Source organism: Psittacula echo, assembly GCF_963264785.1.
Source record: "Psittacula echo genome assembly, chromosome: Z".
Taxonomy (NCBI): domain Eukaryota; kingdom Metazoa; phylum Chordata; class Aves; order Psittaciformes; family Psittacidae; genus Psittacula; species Psittacula echo.
Window position 1 is genome coordinate 76090964 of NC_137742.1, and position 19413 is coordinate 76110376.

The 19413-nt window shown below is 37.1% G+C and overlaps 1 protein-coding gene across 1 annotated transcript in view; it reads left to right on the forward strand.

The window, feature by feature from the left end:
• Nucleotides 1-19413, forward strand: part of XRCC4 (X-ray repair cross complementing 4) — a gene marked incomplete at its 3' end in the record, with an annotated part of 163785 nt that overhangs the window by 54007 nt on the left and 90365 nt on the right. The window contains exons 3-5 of the mRNA XM_080638806.1: nt 2070-2236; nt 7263-7415; nt 8053-8156. Of these exons, the coding sequence (XP_080494932.1) occupies nt 2070-2236; nt 7263-7415; nt 8053-8156 (424 nt within the window). The remainder of the gene's footprint in view (nt 1-2069; nt 2237-7262; nt 7416-8052; nt 8157-19413) is intronic.

A 19413-nucleotide genomic window follows, 5' to 3' on the forward strand; every position in this document is an offset into this window, starting at 1 on the left:
ATATATATATATTCTTTTTTTAGGTGTTATTAACTTGTATTTAAGTTGAAAAGATGAGTAATAGTTCTGTTCATAGGGAAGTGCCGCAACAGTTATGTCAATCCTTTTAATAATACAAGATATGAGAGAGGACACCTTCATCTTCCACATACCCCTCAGCAGCTTGATGTTTTGGCAGGAATTTCCAATCAAAGCCAAGACAGTTTGATGCCTCATTCCTGAAAGATATGCTTCTGCTGTAAGTTTGCCAAAGTCTGGATGGTGTCAGCAGACTCATTCTGCTTTTCTCTAGATCTGATACCTCAGATAGTTTTCTGTCAAACCAGGCAAATGGTGCTTCTAGATATGAAGAGGAGTCATAGAATCACAGAATCAGCTAGGCTGGAAAAGACCTTTAAAATCATCAAGTCCAGCCTTTACCTCAGCACTGACAAGTCCACCACTAAACCATGTCACTAAGGGCCTCTGATGGCTTCTGTGAGCTCTATTAGCTGTGGAAGTGTACCTGAAGATAGTTCAAATTCTACATCATCTACCCACTAGAGAGCACTGAAGTCAGGCCCTGCCCATCCATCTCTGGGACAACAACACAAGAGGGATGTGGAGCTGTTGGAGTAAGTCCAGAGGAAGCCACAGAGATGCTGGAGCAGCTCTGCTTTGGCGACAGGCTGAGAGAGCTGGGCTTGTTCAGCCTGGAGAAGAGAAGGCTCCTTAAAGGGAGACCTTAAAGCAGCTGCCAGTGCCTAAAGGGGCTACAGGAAACCTAGAGAGGAGCTTTGGACAAGGGCCTGTAGGGACAGGACAAGGGGAATGGCTTTAACCTGACAGAGGGGAGACTGAGATGAGCTCTTAGGCAGAAGTTCTTCCCTGTGAGGGTGGTGAGGCCCTGGCACAGGTTGCCCAGAGCAGCTGTGGCTGCCCCATCCCTGGCAGTGTTCAAGGCCAGGTTGGACAGGGCCTGGAGCAACCTGTTCTAGTGGAAGGTGTCCCTGCCCATGGCAGGGGGTTGGAACTGGGTTAGCTTTAAGGTTCCTTCTAACCCAAACCAGTCTGGGATTTTATGATTCGGCTTTGCTTCTCTTAAGATAACACATACGACCCTTTTGAAGCAGCCTTAATGTCTTCCTTCACTTGCCTCAAGCTGTTACGTTGAATATTTTTTTATCTTGATCTAGCTTTGCACAATTATGCTTTAGTTGATACTGTTTTGTATGTGCGGCTGAGCTATTTTTCCTTTAACACAATAGAAACATCCATTTTCTGTTGTTTCTGCTAGACATGGTAGAACAAATCTGTTCAGACCTCTGGAATATCCTATAAAACATCCCCATTTGAGAAAGAAATACAACTGTTCATTATAGATCCTATCCTTTGATCTCGTTGAATTATTGAGGCAACTTATTTAATTGAAGGACTCTTTTTATTATTAAGAACTTGCTGAGCCCTGTAGGTGAAAATTTGTGCACTAGTTTTCATCTTTCCGGTGCATACAAGCATTATAGAGAGGCATTTGAAGTTCTACTTCAAATAAAAGATAGTTAATGCTCATTTGTTTTGTCAGTAATGTTTATGTTGTTGTATTGCTGCTGTGGGTACCAGAATAGGGCAGATGACAAAAACATGTTAGCAATACTGTTAGGTTTTCAGTTCCTGCTGTTCTGCATTACATCCGAAATGCTTTTTATATAAAGCCTGTGATTGCACCTTTATACTACTGATCTTTGATCTGTACAAGAGCAGGTTATTGCTTTATCATGTTAAACTCGCCGCATGACATCTCTTTTCCTGCACATTAGAAAGTAAGCACAGTGCTTACGTCCTGTGCCTATTGAATGACAATTGACCACTAAGATATGTTAGCTGTATAAATAATTGATGTCTAGATTATTCCACGTATTTGACAATTCTTCTTGTGACAGTTTATTGTATTGCTTTGAACTGAAGGTCTGTAAGGTATTTCTTTTAGGGTATTTCTTTTGCTTATTGAGTGTGTGTTCAAGTTTATTGGAGTAAGGTTTTGTGATCTTTCTAGTACAGGTGAAGTAACTCATTCTTCCCTTGTGTCCTAGTTCAGACTTGGATCTCTGAAGCTACAGAAGGTTTTGAGTCCAGCAGAGGTGGTTAAGGAGCTAATTGGTTGCTGTCTGGACTGCCTGGGAAGACTGCAGGCAAAAAACGAGCGTCTGCAAAAGGAGAATGAAAGGCTTTTCAGCTGCTGGAGCGCTGCAGAGAAGCGGTAAGTTTAAAAGTGCAGTCACAAGGGATCCTTGAGAAACCCACAAATACTTATACTGTCAGTGTGGACTTTGCTGATGAGCACTTCTGAAGTCATACGTAGAAAGGAGCACACAAGTTTTTGTTCTTTGACAAGACTTTTGAGCCCATCTTTCTCCTGTCCATGTAGTTGTCTATCTCCTTGCTATGTCAAAGATACAACTGGTGTTACAATTTGCAACTGGTTTTAGCCTTATAAAGTAGAAAAAAAAACATCTCTTTTCTGTAGAATCCTCTCCACTTTCTTCATGAAGCCTTTTGCTTTCTATTATTTCTTGCAATACTTGGGTCTAGCGGTTTAAAATATTTGCATTTTTGAGTGGGAAATAACTTCCCATTGCTTTAATCTGTTTGCCTTGTCAAAGTAGCCAGAATTGGAAAGCCAGTGTGTTGTTATAGGAAAAAGTACCATTATTTTGAGAGAGGTTTTTGTAATTGTCATTGCATTTATGATCTGAATTGTCTGCCACTGCACTCTGTAGTGAAGTAATTTATGCTTATTTCTGCTAGCATGAAACACTTAGCATATGCAAGTCAGAGATTTATCTCAGTTTTCAATAGCTTTATATGAAAAAATACATTTAGGAACATTGGTGAAAGAATGTCGCTAATTGGCGTTAATTTACCTTGAAAAAGAGAGCTAACTTTTGGGAGGAGTTAGTTTTGTTTCCCTGTCATTAAAATGAGTTTCCCCTGACAAGCATAAGGCTTTCCTAAAGGGTGTTTTAGCGCTTAACAGTTTACTGAACAATAGCGTATTGTATAACCAGTACCCTGTACTGCATTACAGGCTAATGTGTAATAGGCATTAGTGCTTGTATCAATTTCCATGGTGGTGTGACATTTTTAAAGAGATAAAAAAAAAAAAAAAATCAGAGTTGCCTGACAGCCTTTGGTCCCTGAAGCAGTGTATTCAGGCTGCTAAAGGTGGTGGTTTTCTTTAGCATCTTTGTTTTAAATAGCTAAAACATGATTTTTCAAAATAAATGCTGGAAGTTGTAAGGTCACCAAACTTTGTCCATGTTTGCTAAATAAGGAATAAAAATAATTTTTATCCAGACATTGTTAGCTTTTTTGGTTTCACAGGGCTTTTTTGTTGTTGCTTTGTTTTTGTTTTGTTATTTTTTGTTTAGTTGGGTTTTTTTTTCTTTTGTTTTTAAAAATGCTTTTTGCCTGCTGTCTCTCTTTGCTCTTTTGGCTCCAAACGCTGGACTTGGTATTGTGAGTTTCTCAGAGCTGAACAAAAGCTTTGACTGTCTTTGTTCAGTAGGCATGATTTCAGGCTTCACGTTTAGTATCACTCGTGGTGTTGGATGATAAGACATCAAATATTTAGTACGTGATGTGAAGAATCGTGTCGCCTCTTCACCCAGAGCTAATGCACATCAGCTCCAGAGTTTCAGCCGCTACGGTTCACTTTGCTTAAAATCTCTTTCTTCTCATTAGAATTAAGTCACAGCATGCAGACTTCCAAAGTCTGGTTTAGTTCAGGTTGTGCATTAGGGCACTGGATGGAATAATTCAATCATCATATTTCAATTTCCGTACTCTTAATTTTGTTGACCATCGTGAAGGTTTTGTGAGATTTTTCCTGTAGCTCTCTGGGGTCTTTTGAGATGCAAACCTGTCCTGCTTTCCATTCTGTCTGTAAAATGCCAAGCAAGTCTCATTCAGGAGGCTAAATCTGCCTAGTGCAAAGTCTGTAGGATGAATACCAGCGCTGATATGCTGCTGACATTTGCTTCAATGTACCTGAGATTATCTGCTCAGATTCAAATAGTTTGCTGCTGGCAATGCTGTGCCAGACACAGAAATGGCTTCTACTGCTTCCCTCTGCAATTCTAGTTTCTGTGAAGATGAAACACAAGAGCAGGCCAAAAATCCCTTTGAAGATGAATCCCCTGTGACTCCCTTAATTTTTATCATTTTGCTTATTGTGATGACTTAAATATAGGATTTTACCTGGCTGAACATTTCCCTGCCTCCATTGAATGACCCATACATAGCTGACGTCAGTGTGAGAGTTATTGACTAGCTAGACTGTCCAGCACTTGATCTAAAGACATAAGATAAAAATTACCAAGGCACTATCTGACAAGATGCCCCATCCCTATGAGTGTTCAAGGCCATGTTGGACGGGGCTTGGAGCAACTTGGTCCAGTGGAAGGTGTCCCTGCCTGTGGCAGGGAATTGGAACTGGATGATAGATAGATAGAGAGGTTATGAAAATTTTCAAAAGGATTATTCTGAAAATGCTGCCCATGGGTGCCTGGGGCAAGTGTGTGTGCACACCTCTGGGATGGATGAGTTAAAATACCAGAGCAGAATAGCTTTTGTTTTTATTTCATATAGGTAATTAAGTAATAATAATCCGTAGCAAAATAAGTCCTTGGCCGATAAGACACAAGTTAAATTTCTGATTTGGGTGTGGTATGTATTTTGTATCAAATATCTAAAATTAACGTAGACAAGCCAAAATCAAAATAGCTGCTAATTTATGTTGTGGTCAACTTAGTGACAGAATATTTAAACCACAAACAGCTTATAAAAATCCAGGCTAGGTAGTTGTGGTGCTTGAAATTGACTCTTCAGCATTAGCTCATCAAAATTCAATACCATTGCCAGTGCTGGGGGAAGGGTGAATCCAAAATATAACAGAGCTTTGCCGTAAGACCAGTAATTATTTTAGAGGACTGAGGACAAGGATAAATAGCAGAGATGTTGAATTTTTTCTTTCCAGTATGTGGAAAATGTATAAATGCCTTAAGTTACACAGTTCACATTATCCTTTGTGAAGCAAGTGTGATTGCTGTACATTTAGGCAGGACTTAGGAACTGGATAGTTACCTTATTTTCTAAATTACCTTATTTTCTCAAAAATCATAGCCATTACTATTATTAGCTGCTTTCAGTAAGCAGTGCAAGCTTTCTGATAGCTATAATTTTGGGCACATCTGGCATATTCAAAGCATTGCCCTGAGATAACAGATCTAAGAGTATAGAAATTAGAAGACACGTGCAAATAAGACTTGCGTCGCTCTAACCATTAACTTCTGTTTATTTTTGTTGTACTTGAAATTTGTCTTTGAGATGAGCAGCTTCTTCATTTGGCCTGGGGAGGTGCTTCTTAGTGAGACAAATCACATACAGGTGCAAGCATGTGGCAAATTGCACTTAAGTTTGTATTTGTAACTGATGAGATATTGGAATGAAACCCATCCAGTTTTACTTGGTGGTAGTGCGAGTCAGGTAATTCTACAGGATTTGGTACAGACGGGGTTTTGATACAGACAGATATCATTCCCTGTTTTACACAAAATCCTTCTTTACCATTTTTATGTATATAAACATAATTAGTTTCAAGCATATTTGTGCACTTCTAGAAACTGTATTAGAGTTTATGATTCTTTGAGGACTGTCTACTTATTCTCCACTAAACAGTTAACTTTTGTAGGTGGAATGTCTCCTAGTATTTGATTAGTACATATTATCTTTCATTTATGAATTATTGAACCGATCTATATGGTAATGATGTTCTGCTATTTGCATTTAAATTAGATGAATTATTTATCAAGTATATCCCTAAAGATTGCACAGTAGACTTAATACTTCATGCAATTATTTTCTGTTGTCTTTCTTCTTACATCATGGTTTTGATCTATGAACAAAATAATATTTACATAGGAAGTCTGTTGAAATTTCTAACCTTATAAACTAATATTTTTAAAATCTGTTTTGTGTTTAGATTTAATAACAAAGGAAACATTCTAAAGTTTTTTACACAGATTGGTGAAAAAAATGTTTTTCATGTTATGACTATTTGCTGTAATACTGTAGTTACCATGATCAATATATTGATATTCTTCAAGGTGTTTATTTGCTTGTTATGAGCACAGGTGTTAAAATGTTTGCGATTCAAGCCAAGGACTAAAAAAGTCATGAAATACAAGAAGTAAATATAGGAACTCAGTTGCAACCAGTCACTTCTTTTATTGTGCTTATGTTTGCTTATATTCCAGTCTTCCTTTATTTATGAGACTGCATACATCCATATTCTTTATTTTGTATTTCCATTATGCTTTGTTTTATTGATACTGACCAACATGCACGTGCATGTTAACCCTTTAAAACTTGAAGAATATTATACTCTGAAGATACTAAGGGCTTTTAAGACATTTTTATATATATTCTAAGTGTTGAGTCCTCTTCCAAGTAATTGTGATTGGTTCAGTGGGGACTGCAGGTGTACAAAGATCTCAGCCCTGTATCTGTGCAATTCAAAATGAAGTTTGCAACACTGTTGTTAGCACTGAATTTGTCTGAATGCCAGTAAAGATTACAGTTTCCATCAAGTGTTGCTGCAGTGTCTGCTGAGCTTTGCCAGGAGCTGGTTCCTGTACCTTGCTAGCTCACCAGAACAACACTCGCAAGGCTGTTGGTGGAAAATGGCCAGGCAAAGATCTGTAGCACCCAAGTCTGCCCAAGGAGTCCTGGCAAAGAAAGACTTCTAAATCTGTCATAGAATCCCAGACTGGTTTGGGTTGGAAGAGATCTTAAAGCTCATCCAGTTCCCACCCCCTGCCATGGGCAGGAGCATCTTCCACTAGACCAGGTTGCTCCAAGCCCTGTCCAACCTGGCCTTGAGCACTGCCAGGGATGGGGCAGCCAAAGCTTCTCTGGGCAACCTGTGCCAGGGCCTCACCACCCTCACAGGGAAGAACTTCTGCCTAAGATCTCATCTCAGCCTCCCCTCTCTCAGGTTAAAGCCATTCTCCCTTTTCCTGTGTGTGTCCTTGTGTGCGTCCTGCTAAGGTATACCCACTTTGGTGAATTCAGCATTGAAACCCAGACGCAAGATGTTGGACAAGTCCTGCATGGGTTGGTATGGGGTTTCGTGTAATAGGAAAGCTGGTCTTATTACAGAATTTTCTTCTAGAAAACACAGAATTTTAAAAAGAAATAATGTAACAATTAATTTTACATTGTAGGCTAGAAAAATGTGTGGAGGCTAAAGAAGAGCTAGAGGCAGATCTTTATAACCGTTTTATTTTGGTGCTGAATGAAAAGAAGGCAAAGATAAGAAACTTACAGAAGTTGTTGAATGAAACTAAAGAATCTGCAGCAGCTGCCAAATATACAAGGTATTTCTTAATGTTCCCAAGTTACTTGATATCATACCTGATGCATAGTTTACTTTAGCTTAGTTTCCATTCCTTTGACTTTGTCAGTGACTGACTGCTCATTCTGATTAAGTGCTTAGTTATCCAAAACAATAGTTAGTCATGAAAGCAGAGGATTCTTTATCACTGCAAATAGCAACAGATTAATTTGGATGCTGTAGCCACAAACTAAATATTCAGTTAATCTCTCCTTGTTTCTGGTAGGATGCGGTTGATTTTCCAATCAAAGCATGTCCCTGCCATTTCCGTAGGTGGTACTTTCATCGTTCTCCCTGAATATTTGGATTCCTTTTGTCCTTTGGGAAAAAAAAAAAACCCCAAGCCTAAATTTAGAAAATTTTATGTACTTTTTATTTTAAAATATCAAGAGAAGGGGAATCATTCTAGTGCTGCTACATGCCTTAATTTGTTTGCTGTTTTTATCTGCTTTTTAACTTTTTAACAACTTTTATTGTCTGTCCTTGTATATGAGTATTATAAGCTGTTCAGTATGGGGACTCTGTGTTGACGTGTATCAGCTTACATTGCCTAATAATTATAAATTCTTCACAAGAATAATAGATAGACAAGATGTGTTCGGTTGTTTTTTTTTCCCTAGGGATACTATAGCTACTACTCAGATGGTTACAGGGGGAGAAAATGAATATGATGGCAGCACTGATGAGGAAAGTGAAAATTTAACACGGCCCTCATTACCATCAGGTAGGACAGAATGTACTGTCTTTCGGGAATATCACAGACAACCCAATCACTTTGTGGGAATAAACCCTAATGAAGACAAAATACTACCTGACAAATTGCTCTGTGACAAGCTGACCTGCAAGCCCTAAAAATATCTCTTCTGGAGTAGAGTATAATGCTGGAATTTTCAAATTTGAGAGAGGAAGTCTAAAAGCATGTTGTACAAGTGAAGGCACTGTCATTTCTTCCAAAATGACAAATTACATACTTCACAGAACTAATGACAGTCTTAACAGTGTCTGAACCATCAAGAATTACATTTTGAATTCTAGGAATCATGATGTGTGTGCAGTGATTGCTAAAATGTACTTCCTGACAGTTTCAATGGTGCTTAAAAAGGGGAAAGGAGGTTTAACAGCTGTAAAAAGAGCTATGTGCCGAAATGGAATAAAAATGTATTTAAAGCAAAATTAATTTTGTCAGTGAATTTTTGACCTCATGAAGATGCTCATGAAACTTACTTTGACTAATTTTTCCATGACTAGAAACTTGTAAAGTTTATAGAATACAGCAGTTGCCCATTCTACAGTACAAGATATTTAACTGTAAATTGTAATTTTGGCAAACTAGTAGGACCATGCAGGACAAATGCTGTCAAAGTTTTAAAATCACGTTACTGTAGAGTTGTGTATATATGCATATATATTAATTTCCCTTCAAGTCTGCAATGTTTGCTATGGATTCTCTCACTGGAGCCTTTTATTTCCACCATAGGTAAAGGTTATCAAGACAACTTGTCACAGCATTTTCCTGTGCATACTGGGGACCAGAAGTGTTCAACACCCTGATACCAGTGTCATTCAGCTTTGTATGTTACGATCCTGTTGAGGATTTTCTGATATAATAGTATTCAGTATTCAGATATAAAGTAGTCAGTGTCAGAAAACGGAGAAAGTTTCAGTCATGGAAAGAAATAATTCTATATTGTACTATCCTTTTTTGTTCAGAAATCTTTGTTTTCAAGTGTATTTGGTCAGTTCAGATAGTCTGGGGAGAAATTCTTGACATTTTGTGAAAAGGCAAGGAAAAGTGGGTAGTGTTCATTCCTTCGCTACATTCAGTGGGACTTAGCTAGGTCAGTGAGAGTTTTGAGGTAAGACATATTTTCATTTTCAAATTAAAACAAATGTCCACTGCTCTTCTCAGGCAATCTGGACTGATGAATATTATATAAGGAAAAATAGCAGCTGTATTTTTATTTGAGTAGTAAACGAAAATGTGCTTTCTGTTCCCTTTGAGGGATGCAAAATTCCATTTGAAGATTTTGATCATGAGTAGAGAGTTCTTTCAGCTGCGAAATTTGCAAGTAATGTGAAGACTATAAACTTAATCCTTTGAGTAACACACTCCAGTGTTTCAAGGTAAAGGCATTCTTGAACCTGCACAATGAGTATCACTTGGATCAGTTGATTAGGTCAGCTGTGTACACTCTTGCTGTGTACACAGCTTTGTCTTTACATGAACAATAAGCACAGATAGGAGCTGAATATCTTCAGTAGAATTTTCGCATGCATAAAGAGGTCTTAGGCAAACTGTGTCTCTATGAAGAAGATAGTAGCTCAGGGGTGAGTGGCATGAGCAGATAATGAAGCTCATGGCTACATCAAGCATCAAGGTTTGTGAGGCTTAAAACATAATGCAGGTAATTTTTGGGTTTTTTTCCTGCTTATCTTAATTTTCCAGTCTCTTACTCCAACATTACATTTCTTTTCCTATTGGATTTAGAATGTCATTGTGTGGGTTGCACAAGTCAATGAGAGTTAGAAGATCTTTGAGAATGTTCTAGTAGTTATTAGTGAAAGCTACAATCAAGAGAGAAGATCATAATTAAAAAACTACTGTGAAGGAAAGTGAAAGCAAGTGTGTATATGCATACATACACGCACAAAAAATGTGCATTTGTATATGCGCATGTCCAAAATTGAAAAAGCAGGAAGCTGATGCTGGTGGTCATAAATGAAAAATAGGAACTGCAGGAGATGGCCGGAAACCTGTAAAATCCAGACAGTTTGAAATTAACCAGTCAGGATATGTTAAACTGCAGAGATTAAAAAGTTGGCTGAGGATTTTTCTTAACCACCAATAATTGTTTTTCTTCAAGAATTTTTTGGGACACTGAGGACATTCCAAGGGACTTGATAAAAATTGCTGATATTTAGAAAAAAATAAAAAAAAAAAATTACACATTCAGTTATGGGTGTATTAGTTGGTGTTGATTTGATGCAAGTATTGGGACAAAACTTCCTTAAAATAAAGAAAACTACAAAGAAAAAGAGTAAAATGGTTAATTACAATCTTTATAAAGGTGCAGAAAGTAGAGGTTCAAAACTAGGTGCTCATGTCTTCAGTGATGAGATTACCAGCTGGCTGGTGAAGGTAAAATTAGTGAAGTAATTGACTGATTTCCATAAGATGCCATGCTGCACCACATTTTATTCAAGAAACTAGAACATGAAAATTAACATAACACATGGCGAATATATTCTCAAATGAGATAATGTCTATCTTAAAATATAAAGTTAACAGTCCTTGTATTTGTAAAGTGTGAAATTTGAGATAATTTATATAAACCAATTTTCATTTTGTGATACACCAGCTCTAAATAAATTGTAAGACAGTGCAATGCCATGATTTCCAGTCCTTTGACAGCTTTGACTTGAGAAAGCCAAGAAAGTCTCAATCTTTGCTTTGTCTAGCTCCTTCTGCTATATAAAGCTTGATGCTTCCAAGGATTGCCATCATCTTCTCTAGGTGGACCTATCTAACAAAGCCAAGAGCTACTTGAACAATATTTTCATTCTGCTCCATACTGCACCCATTCTGGGCAGGTGGCACTGCTCTGCCTGGCCTTGTAGGAATCAGTTTAGGCTTAGCCACATTAGTTTAGGTGGTTTCTGCCTGACTTCTTACCAGTTTGTGACTTCCCAGTGCTACCTGCCTCACCTGATAGGGAACCACTGGTCTAGTGTAAAGCTACTTTGGAAATTAAAAAACATAGACTGTTTCCTAAAGAAGAAATGATTGTAAAAACAAAAAAAAACAAAACAAACCAAACAAACAAACCAACCCACCGAAGGAAAAAAAACAAACAACCAAAACCAAAAAATACATTCAAACATTAAGGGTGCGTAAATAAGCAAATTTGCAAAGCTATGGCAAAAGGGGCTGTGTGATTCTTAAGTCAAGATATGATTTGGCTCCTTGATGCAGTTCTATGTCGAATTTGGACATCCAGTTTTGAAGAAAAAATGTAAATGTTAGCAAGTTAGGGAGAATAATGTGATAATAGTGAAGGGATTAGCAAATGATTTAAATGGAATTATGAGAAGGATCTTAATCATTGCTTTCATGGTCTAGAAAAAACTACATTGCAAAATTATGTCAGTTTAGATGATGGTCTTTCTGTCAAGCCAGAGGTAGGTGTTTAATGACCTTGAATAACTGGAACTTAACATTAGGCAAAGACAAAAGTGGGACAGGCTGGACAAGGCTTGGAGCAACTTGGTCTAGTGGAAAGTGTTCCTGCCTGTAGCAGGGGATTGAAACTGGATCAGTTTTAAGGTGCCTTCCAACTCAAACCATTCCATGATTCTGTGATTACTCCTGACTGTTGGAACAGTTTGGAGTGGGTTATGATGGGTTGCTTCATTGCCGTCATGGAAATCACAATGGCATGCTTTTAATAAAAAGACAAAAACTTGTTCATATAAGCATAAATTTAAAAGAAGTTCACAACCAGTGTTACGTTGGGGGCTGCAGATGGCTGTTTCTATGACAGCTTTTCCTCTATAACATCATATGAACTCCAGAATGAAACCAATTCTTGTGTGTTCTACAAAAATGAATTTACTTATACAAATACTTATATACAAATACTCAGCAAGGTTGAGTATTTAACTTCAGATAACTTTTACGCAGAAGTCATTTCCCTACAATGGCTGTTAAGCTGTGATCTAAAAGCTTACCTAAAAATTGAGGGGTTTGGCACTGACAGTACCATTTGTAGGTATGATTTATGGTTTGCTTTTTGACAGCAGTTTCTACTTCAGAGCTTAAAGCCAAAATCAACTGAAACATGGCAGGTTTTGTCTCTAATCTGCACACTGATGTAGTTAATGCTTTGTATTGCAAGAGAACAAATTAAAATGGAATTAGGTATTTTAGTGTAGAACACTCAGTAAAACAACTGATGTAGAGGAAAAGTACAACATTTAGAAATAGTACAACTTTTATAAGCAATACTTTGTGTCTTTGCGCATCATGCCATAAGGATGGGGAAATTTATTTAGACTTATGAATGTAAGATTTAAAAAGGCACACAACTTCCCCTTTCACTGCAGTTTAAAATATTCCTAAGCAGCAGCTATATATATGATATGCCAGGTCATTGTAAATGCCTGTAATCTCTTGAGATTGTAAACTCTTTGAAAGAGTTTCTGAAGGACAGGGAGGAAATCCTACTATTAAGCAGTTCATGAATGGGGAGATATGAATGTTTCTTAGGAGCAGGGGGGAGGCTGCTTTTGGTTTCTTTTGTGATTTATTTTACTTCAGGGTTGGTATGATTCTGTCTGAGCCACCAAAACCACATATAGTTGTTTCTTTCACTACTACTTCAGCAAAGTTCCAGGTACTTTCAAGGCAGCTCATACTTGAGACTGCTTCTGTGCTGTCTTGTTGTTTCATTCCTTCTGCATCTAGTTGCACCTAGTCTTGCACTTTGACTCTTTAAGCAAATATCTGATATTTTGTTTAGCTTGACTGGTGTCTTATCATTTTCAGGATCCTCATTTTTGGTTGGGACCACTAGGTCCTGTGACAGTAGAACGATACACGTACACAGAGATGAGAAGCACATGGAACAGGCTTGAAAAGATTACAAAGAGATGTTGAGAGGAACTTGTCTGTAGTTTTTTTCATAGAATCATAGGATAGTTAGGGTTGGAAAGGATGTTAAGATCATGTTCTCTTACCAGCAGGACCTGCTTGTTGGGGTGGGTTGGTTTTTTAATTATTTTAAAAAGGCTGGAAATTGCCAGTCTGTATTTCTGTTAGCCCATGAGGGTGACTTGGAACTAAATGTAATATCTCCACATTGATGGAGTAAGTTCCTGACATTTTAGAGTGTAGAAACCTATATTCTGATTAAAGACAATCCAGAATGCAACACAACGGTTAACCGCTTCCTCATTCTTCTGCTCAGTGCTGAATTTTACTGTTATTATTTGCTCTAGCTATTGAATCCTTTCTCCTAGGGGATGCAAAATGACAGTAAGATTATCAAAGAAAATATGATTTGATGTCATAATTAGCAATCATGTCCTTGCCATACAAATGGAAACCTTTTATTAACTGAAAAATACATCGGTGGTCCATAAGTGAGGAAGCATTTAGAATAGGCGTAAGGACTGGATAAACAAACACCCTTTCTGCTTCCTTCCTAGAAGCTTCAAAGATAGATGTAGGGTAATAGTTTCCCTCTTCACAGTGTTTGGAAGATGACCAGAGAAGAGAAGGTTATTCCTCTTCCCAGATATATGACAGAACTGCAGGAAAAGATATAAAATACTGAAATCTATTATAGGTATGAAGGATAATATAGCAGATAAGAGAAAACCAATGAAAGAAATGACTTTACAATTTATTATGTTATTTTTAGTTATAATGCTACTGTAAGTGGGTGCTTGTAGACAAAACAAGGCTACTGGCCACCAATTTACAGTCAGCTTACTTGCTTTCTAGTTTATTTTCTCTTGCTCATGAATTCTGTAATCATATTTCACATTGAAATGAGTGGAATTTGCTGCTCCTTGGAGTGAGGAAGGGTCTTGTGATCTGGCCTGTTGGATTAAATGAAATTTTAAGTTCTGTGTTTCTCACCACACTTATGGAGAGAAATTTAGTAGTATTAACTAAAATCTAAATTTAGAAACTAAATCCACTCAATATTCCATATTAAGTGAATCCTCGAACTTCCAGTGCTCATCCTTTTCTATGTGTTTGATGATGAGGACAGGTTCAGAATTGGTTCTAATAAGCTGGCTGTGATGCCCAAAATAAATAAGAGCAAGCACCTTGCCATTTTCCACTGTTTTACCATGCAATTGTTCTCATCCCCTTCATTCAGGTTTCTGCCTTGGGGGTCATATATTGTGCCTTCAGGAGGCTGTGACCCTTTAAATTTAATTACCTCTCTTGTGCAGACCAAGCCACTGGTGGTTTGATGCTGGTGGTTTATAAGCTTTTTCAAAGTTATTAAAAAAAACCCCAAGCCTGTTAGGGCACCTGATTGTGCTGTGCACTTCAAGCTCTGTCAATGAAGGCTTCTCTTTTAAAGCCTGTTTTAAGGAGTTTTAGAACTTGTGTATTTTAATTGACTCTAGCCTTACATTATTATTCTGGGTTTTTGTCAAGCTGTAATTGGGAATGGTTCATCCCAAGGAATAATCTCATTTCCCTTTCCCTTAAAGCTGTTAATACCTTTTCTCTGAAACTTGGTATTGAACCCCATTTTTATTTTAAACCTGAAACCTGATGGTTTTATGCCTGTAAAAACATTTGCTGTTGTCAGTCTCCTTCCCCTCTGTGTTATACTACGTCCCGTGGTCAAAATGCATTTACAGTATGAATATCAATGTTTCATGTACCTTTAAAAATCCTATTATGAATATTGAACTAAGAGAGATTAAGAAGGTATTACCTAAAAAAAATACTATTAAAATTATTGAAACTGTTTATAGTTCTACATACACCTTCTTATTGCACGTGCTTCAGTATATAGTGATGCAGCTGAATGTGGCTGCCTCTAAATGAGTCATTATTTATTCAGTTAAGTGATACAATATAATTGTAATGGATTTATGCTTTAGTAAAGCTGTTGCAAATTACTAAATTTGGTGATAGATCCAAAAAGTAGAGTACTTAATGACCACACTGCAGGTTAAGTGCAATAGAATTGACTAATACAAAATAAAAAAATAATAATAATTTTTGGGTATTAACCATATCACACTGTTACACATGAAAGGCTTTTATTTCCTTACTGTACATTTTTTTTAGTATCATTTCAGCTCTCTCAGTTCATCAAATTAACTGTCTTTATCAGAGTTAAGCTGAATTGTAAGACTCTGATTTTAGGATCATTTCCAGTTCAAGCTGGAAATTCCAAACTTAATGCACTTCCATGGCTGCTGTTGGGCAATAGTCATGGAAAAACCCATGTTTGGATTTGTTTTCCTTCCACCTCAAAACTAGTTTAAACATTTCAGCAATGTACATTTTGAACAGAGAGAATTATTTAATATTTTTCTTTGAGTTTAGTGTATCCATGAAAAGAGGAGCAATTAACATAAAGTTCCAGTCATTTTAAAAAAAGAAAAATCAAATCCATGAATGAAACAGTACCTTTATAAATTTTATCTTCTTCCATGAATAAGCAGGTTTTTCCCTAAGGAAGTGACCTATCTATATGTTTGTATGGCTTGGTGGGGTTCTAATGTGCCCTCTACTCCTCTTCAAAATGTGTTGTACTTTCAGGCTTGAGGTCCAGAAAGTATTAGCAATGTTAGGCAGAGATAACACATCCTCATTGTGTTTATGTGGAGGACCAGCATGTTCCTGTGGGACACATAAAGGAAGTGTAGAGCCTCCTTCTGTTCTTGCCTGTATTTCACGCCAATTTAGCATGTGCCCAATAGGCTGTAGCTAAAGCAGAGCTGGGCATAAATTCCTTGAATCAAGGCACTTTTGCACTGAGCATGCACATTCTGATACTTGTTTCCTGTGCAAAAACCCTGTAACTTGACCATCTACATGACAGCACTAATTCAGTGGGGCCCTTTTTTTGTTTTCTCTTCTTCATGAACTACAGAAGACCTATTTCAACTCACGCTGGTTGAGAATGTAATTCATCAGTTGTGAAACTATAGCATTAGCAGTGCTGGAGCGGTGCCACAAACAGCCCTGCTCTGTTTCATCCTCCTTCCATAAATTGTTAAAGAACAACTGCTTATCAGGTAAATAGGCAACTTCTGATAGTCATCAATAACCTGTCTGGGGTAATCCCTGTTGTAACACTTTTTATTTGTTCTTGTGCTTTTAAGTCACAGACTCTGTGTGTATTTGTTTAGTATCGAGCGCAATGGTCCTTTTACATCTGTCATAATTGAAATAACTAGCAATAATTATTCTTCTTGTGCCGAAATATGCTTCAACACGAGTTATGGACTACCGAAATTAGCGAATGTAGTGTATAGTGACAACAGTGCTTTATTTTCATGTGTGTAAACCTGCCAATGAAACTGCTCTATCATACAATTTCATTATGAACTTCATGCCACATGCCCATGCCAAGCAATTCTAAGAGTTGCAGGTCATATATTGTTCACCAGAAGATGCACTCAGAAGGTAACTTTTGCTTGGGATTGTTTTGGAAAGGTAAAAGTGAGCCAGACTATTTTGGAGGACTTGTAGGGGGTTTTTTGGGAGGTTTTTGTGGTTGGGGGGGTTTTGTGGTTTTGGGTGTTTTGGGTTTTTTGTTAGTTTGATTTTGGTGCTTTTTTGGTTGGTGGTTTGTTTTTTTTGGTGAAGAATTTTTCACTTTATCATGAGTGTTATGGTTTAACTGCTTTCAATGTAAATAATAATCAGGTCTAAGTTAATGGGAACTTTTGATTTTGTGTTCAGCTCACCCTGTTTATTGTGATCGTTTTCTTGTGCATGTTACTAAGCTAGGTGTTTGCTTCTGGTGTCTGAATGATTTTATATAGACACGTAATTCAGAGAGGAAGAAAAGGTGTCAAAAATATTTAAGTATACTTCATGGTATACTGAAAACAAATAAAACCATTCACATGCATATAGCACAATGCATTAGTATTCCCTTGTCTCTTGGAAATATGGATGTACTTTAGAAGGGTTTATCTTGGGTTTAGCAGTATGAGCTAAGTGTCCTTTCATCAAAGAGGAGTATTGGTTCTTGAGAAAAATGGCTCCTGCAGGGATACTGATAGGAAGTTTCTATAGCCCTGAACATTAGAATAAAAGCCCTTATCTTCAGCTATTGAATAGGCTGCGTATCAGGCTCAACCAGCAAAGCCCATATACCGTAGATTCTTGCAGACCAGAGAGTTGTGTTTTCAGTGAGCAGCATGTTCAAACTGAGTTTGCTGACATGACTTGAAATCTGTAGCTGTTGCACATTTAACAACAGCTTTGACAACTTTAAGATGATTTTTTTTGTAGGTTGTCTTAAACTTTGTGTTTCACGTGTTAGTTTGCACAGTAACAAGTGGCCATTTCTGAATTGTGAATGTTGCTTTCTGTCTGACAAAATGCTGGAGGGGCATTTACTCTGGCCACCTGTATAACATTCACTGTAATAATTATCTTAATTACTCCCAACTGTATTACAATACAGCCTATCTTGATTGCTGAAGATTGCACTATAAACCATGGTTGTTTCCGTGATTTATTACTTTTCCAAGTTTTCCTTGTGGTTTTTTTTTTTTTGGGGGGGGGGGGAGGGGGTTGGGTTATTGTTTTTTTTTTGTTGGTTTGGTTTGGTTTGGTTTCTTATTATTTTTTCCAACCTTGTTTTTAACTTGAAATTTTCTTAATTAAACTTCACACTGTGAGTCTGGTAGGTCTTTGATAGATTTAAGAATTGGTCTCCCTGTTTGGGCTTTTTTCCTGTAGCTCTTTTTTATTTCTTTAAACCCTGTGAATACTTGGTTGGAAATATAGTTTATCTCCTAAAGAAATGGCAAAAACTTCATACTATATAAAACAAGAATAGAATAAGGCCTTATTTTCTTTTGATCCTTTAAAAGCCTTTTATTAAGAAGGAAGTACCTTTGCTCTATGGGCTAAAAGTGATGAATGTAACACGTTTGAGTTTTGGGGTTTTTTTGTTTGGTTAGTTTTTTTACTTCTTCTCTCATTCTCTGCTCTTCTGTCCTGCTTATTTCACTGGATATTTTTGTTATTTATGTCCATCTCAAGTAATAGGTGCTGTCATAAAATGGCTTTCCTATCTATCCTTTAGCTTTCATTATTAAAATAGCACCTATACCAATCTAAAAGATATTGAGAGTGAAGTGGTAAAATTGTATTCAAAAAAAGTTGCTTTAATTATTTCTTTTTTGAGCTTTATACTGGAAAGCTGAGAAGTTCCTTTTCATCTTTAGGATTTAAAGGCTCTCCTCCAGGACTGTCTTCCTCAAATTTGCATAATGCTACATACCTCACATACACGAGTTTCATGTAAAACATGAGGCATTTGTAAAATGGAAAAGGAGGAAAAAAAATGGCTTTAAAGTAATTCAGAGACAATAGGCAAATTACATCTGTAATTACTATTCCTGTTTTTATGGTATGTTTTGTTGTATTCTGCTTGTTTTTAAACTTTAACCTGTGCTTGTTGATGTATGTTTCTCTACATACAAGAAGTCAAATGATCTCATAAAGTGACTATTGGCTACAAAGCCTGTGTTCAAGGAGATCAGACATCGAGTTTCACATGTACCTGATGCAGAAGAGACATTTTCAAAACTGGAGCTGTCAGCAACATCTTATTAGTGTTTTTGCGTACTGTATAAAGGGGAAAAAAGATATAATGCCATATCAAAAGTATCATCAACTCTCTTCTGCTTCTATTTTTTTTTAATTGGGCCTAGAATCTTAAACAGGGATACCATGTATTTCCTCATGCTTACAAATGCCTCATGTTATTTATGTAGTTGTTCATGTGTTTGTTTTACTCTGGTATGACACACATAATGTGACAATTGCAAGAGTAAAATGGCAATTCATGAGGCTCATAACTTTACATATATATAGGAAGACAGGTGCAAAACCCATTCTCTAGTCTTACAGTGTATGTTCTAAAACAGAGTCATTTTTACTGTAGTCACATCAAATCTCTGAAAGTCACATGTGTAGATAAAATGGTGGTATGGGTTTGTGCACCCTGAATATGACTCTCCTGTCTCAGAAGCTAGAGAAGTAACTTTTCTTAAAAAAGGGTAGACTTAAATAAAAGCAATGATCTGAGATGCACTGGGCTTTCTGCACCTTTCATCCCCTGTTCACAACTCTTTCCTTAGTGACAGCTTTTCTCATCTTCCTGTGAGACAGCAGTTAGTAAGTGTGATTTTGATCACCTGGGACTAATAATCACACTGAAATCACTGGGCTTTCTTTTGTATTCTTTACAAAT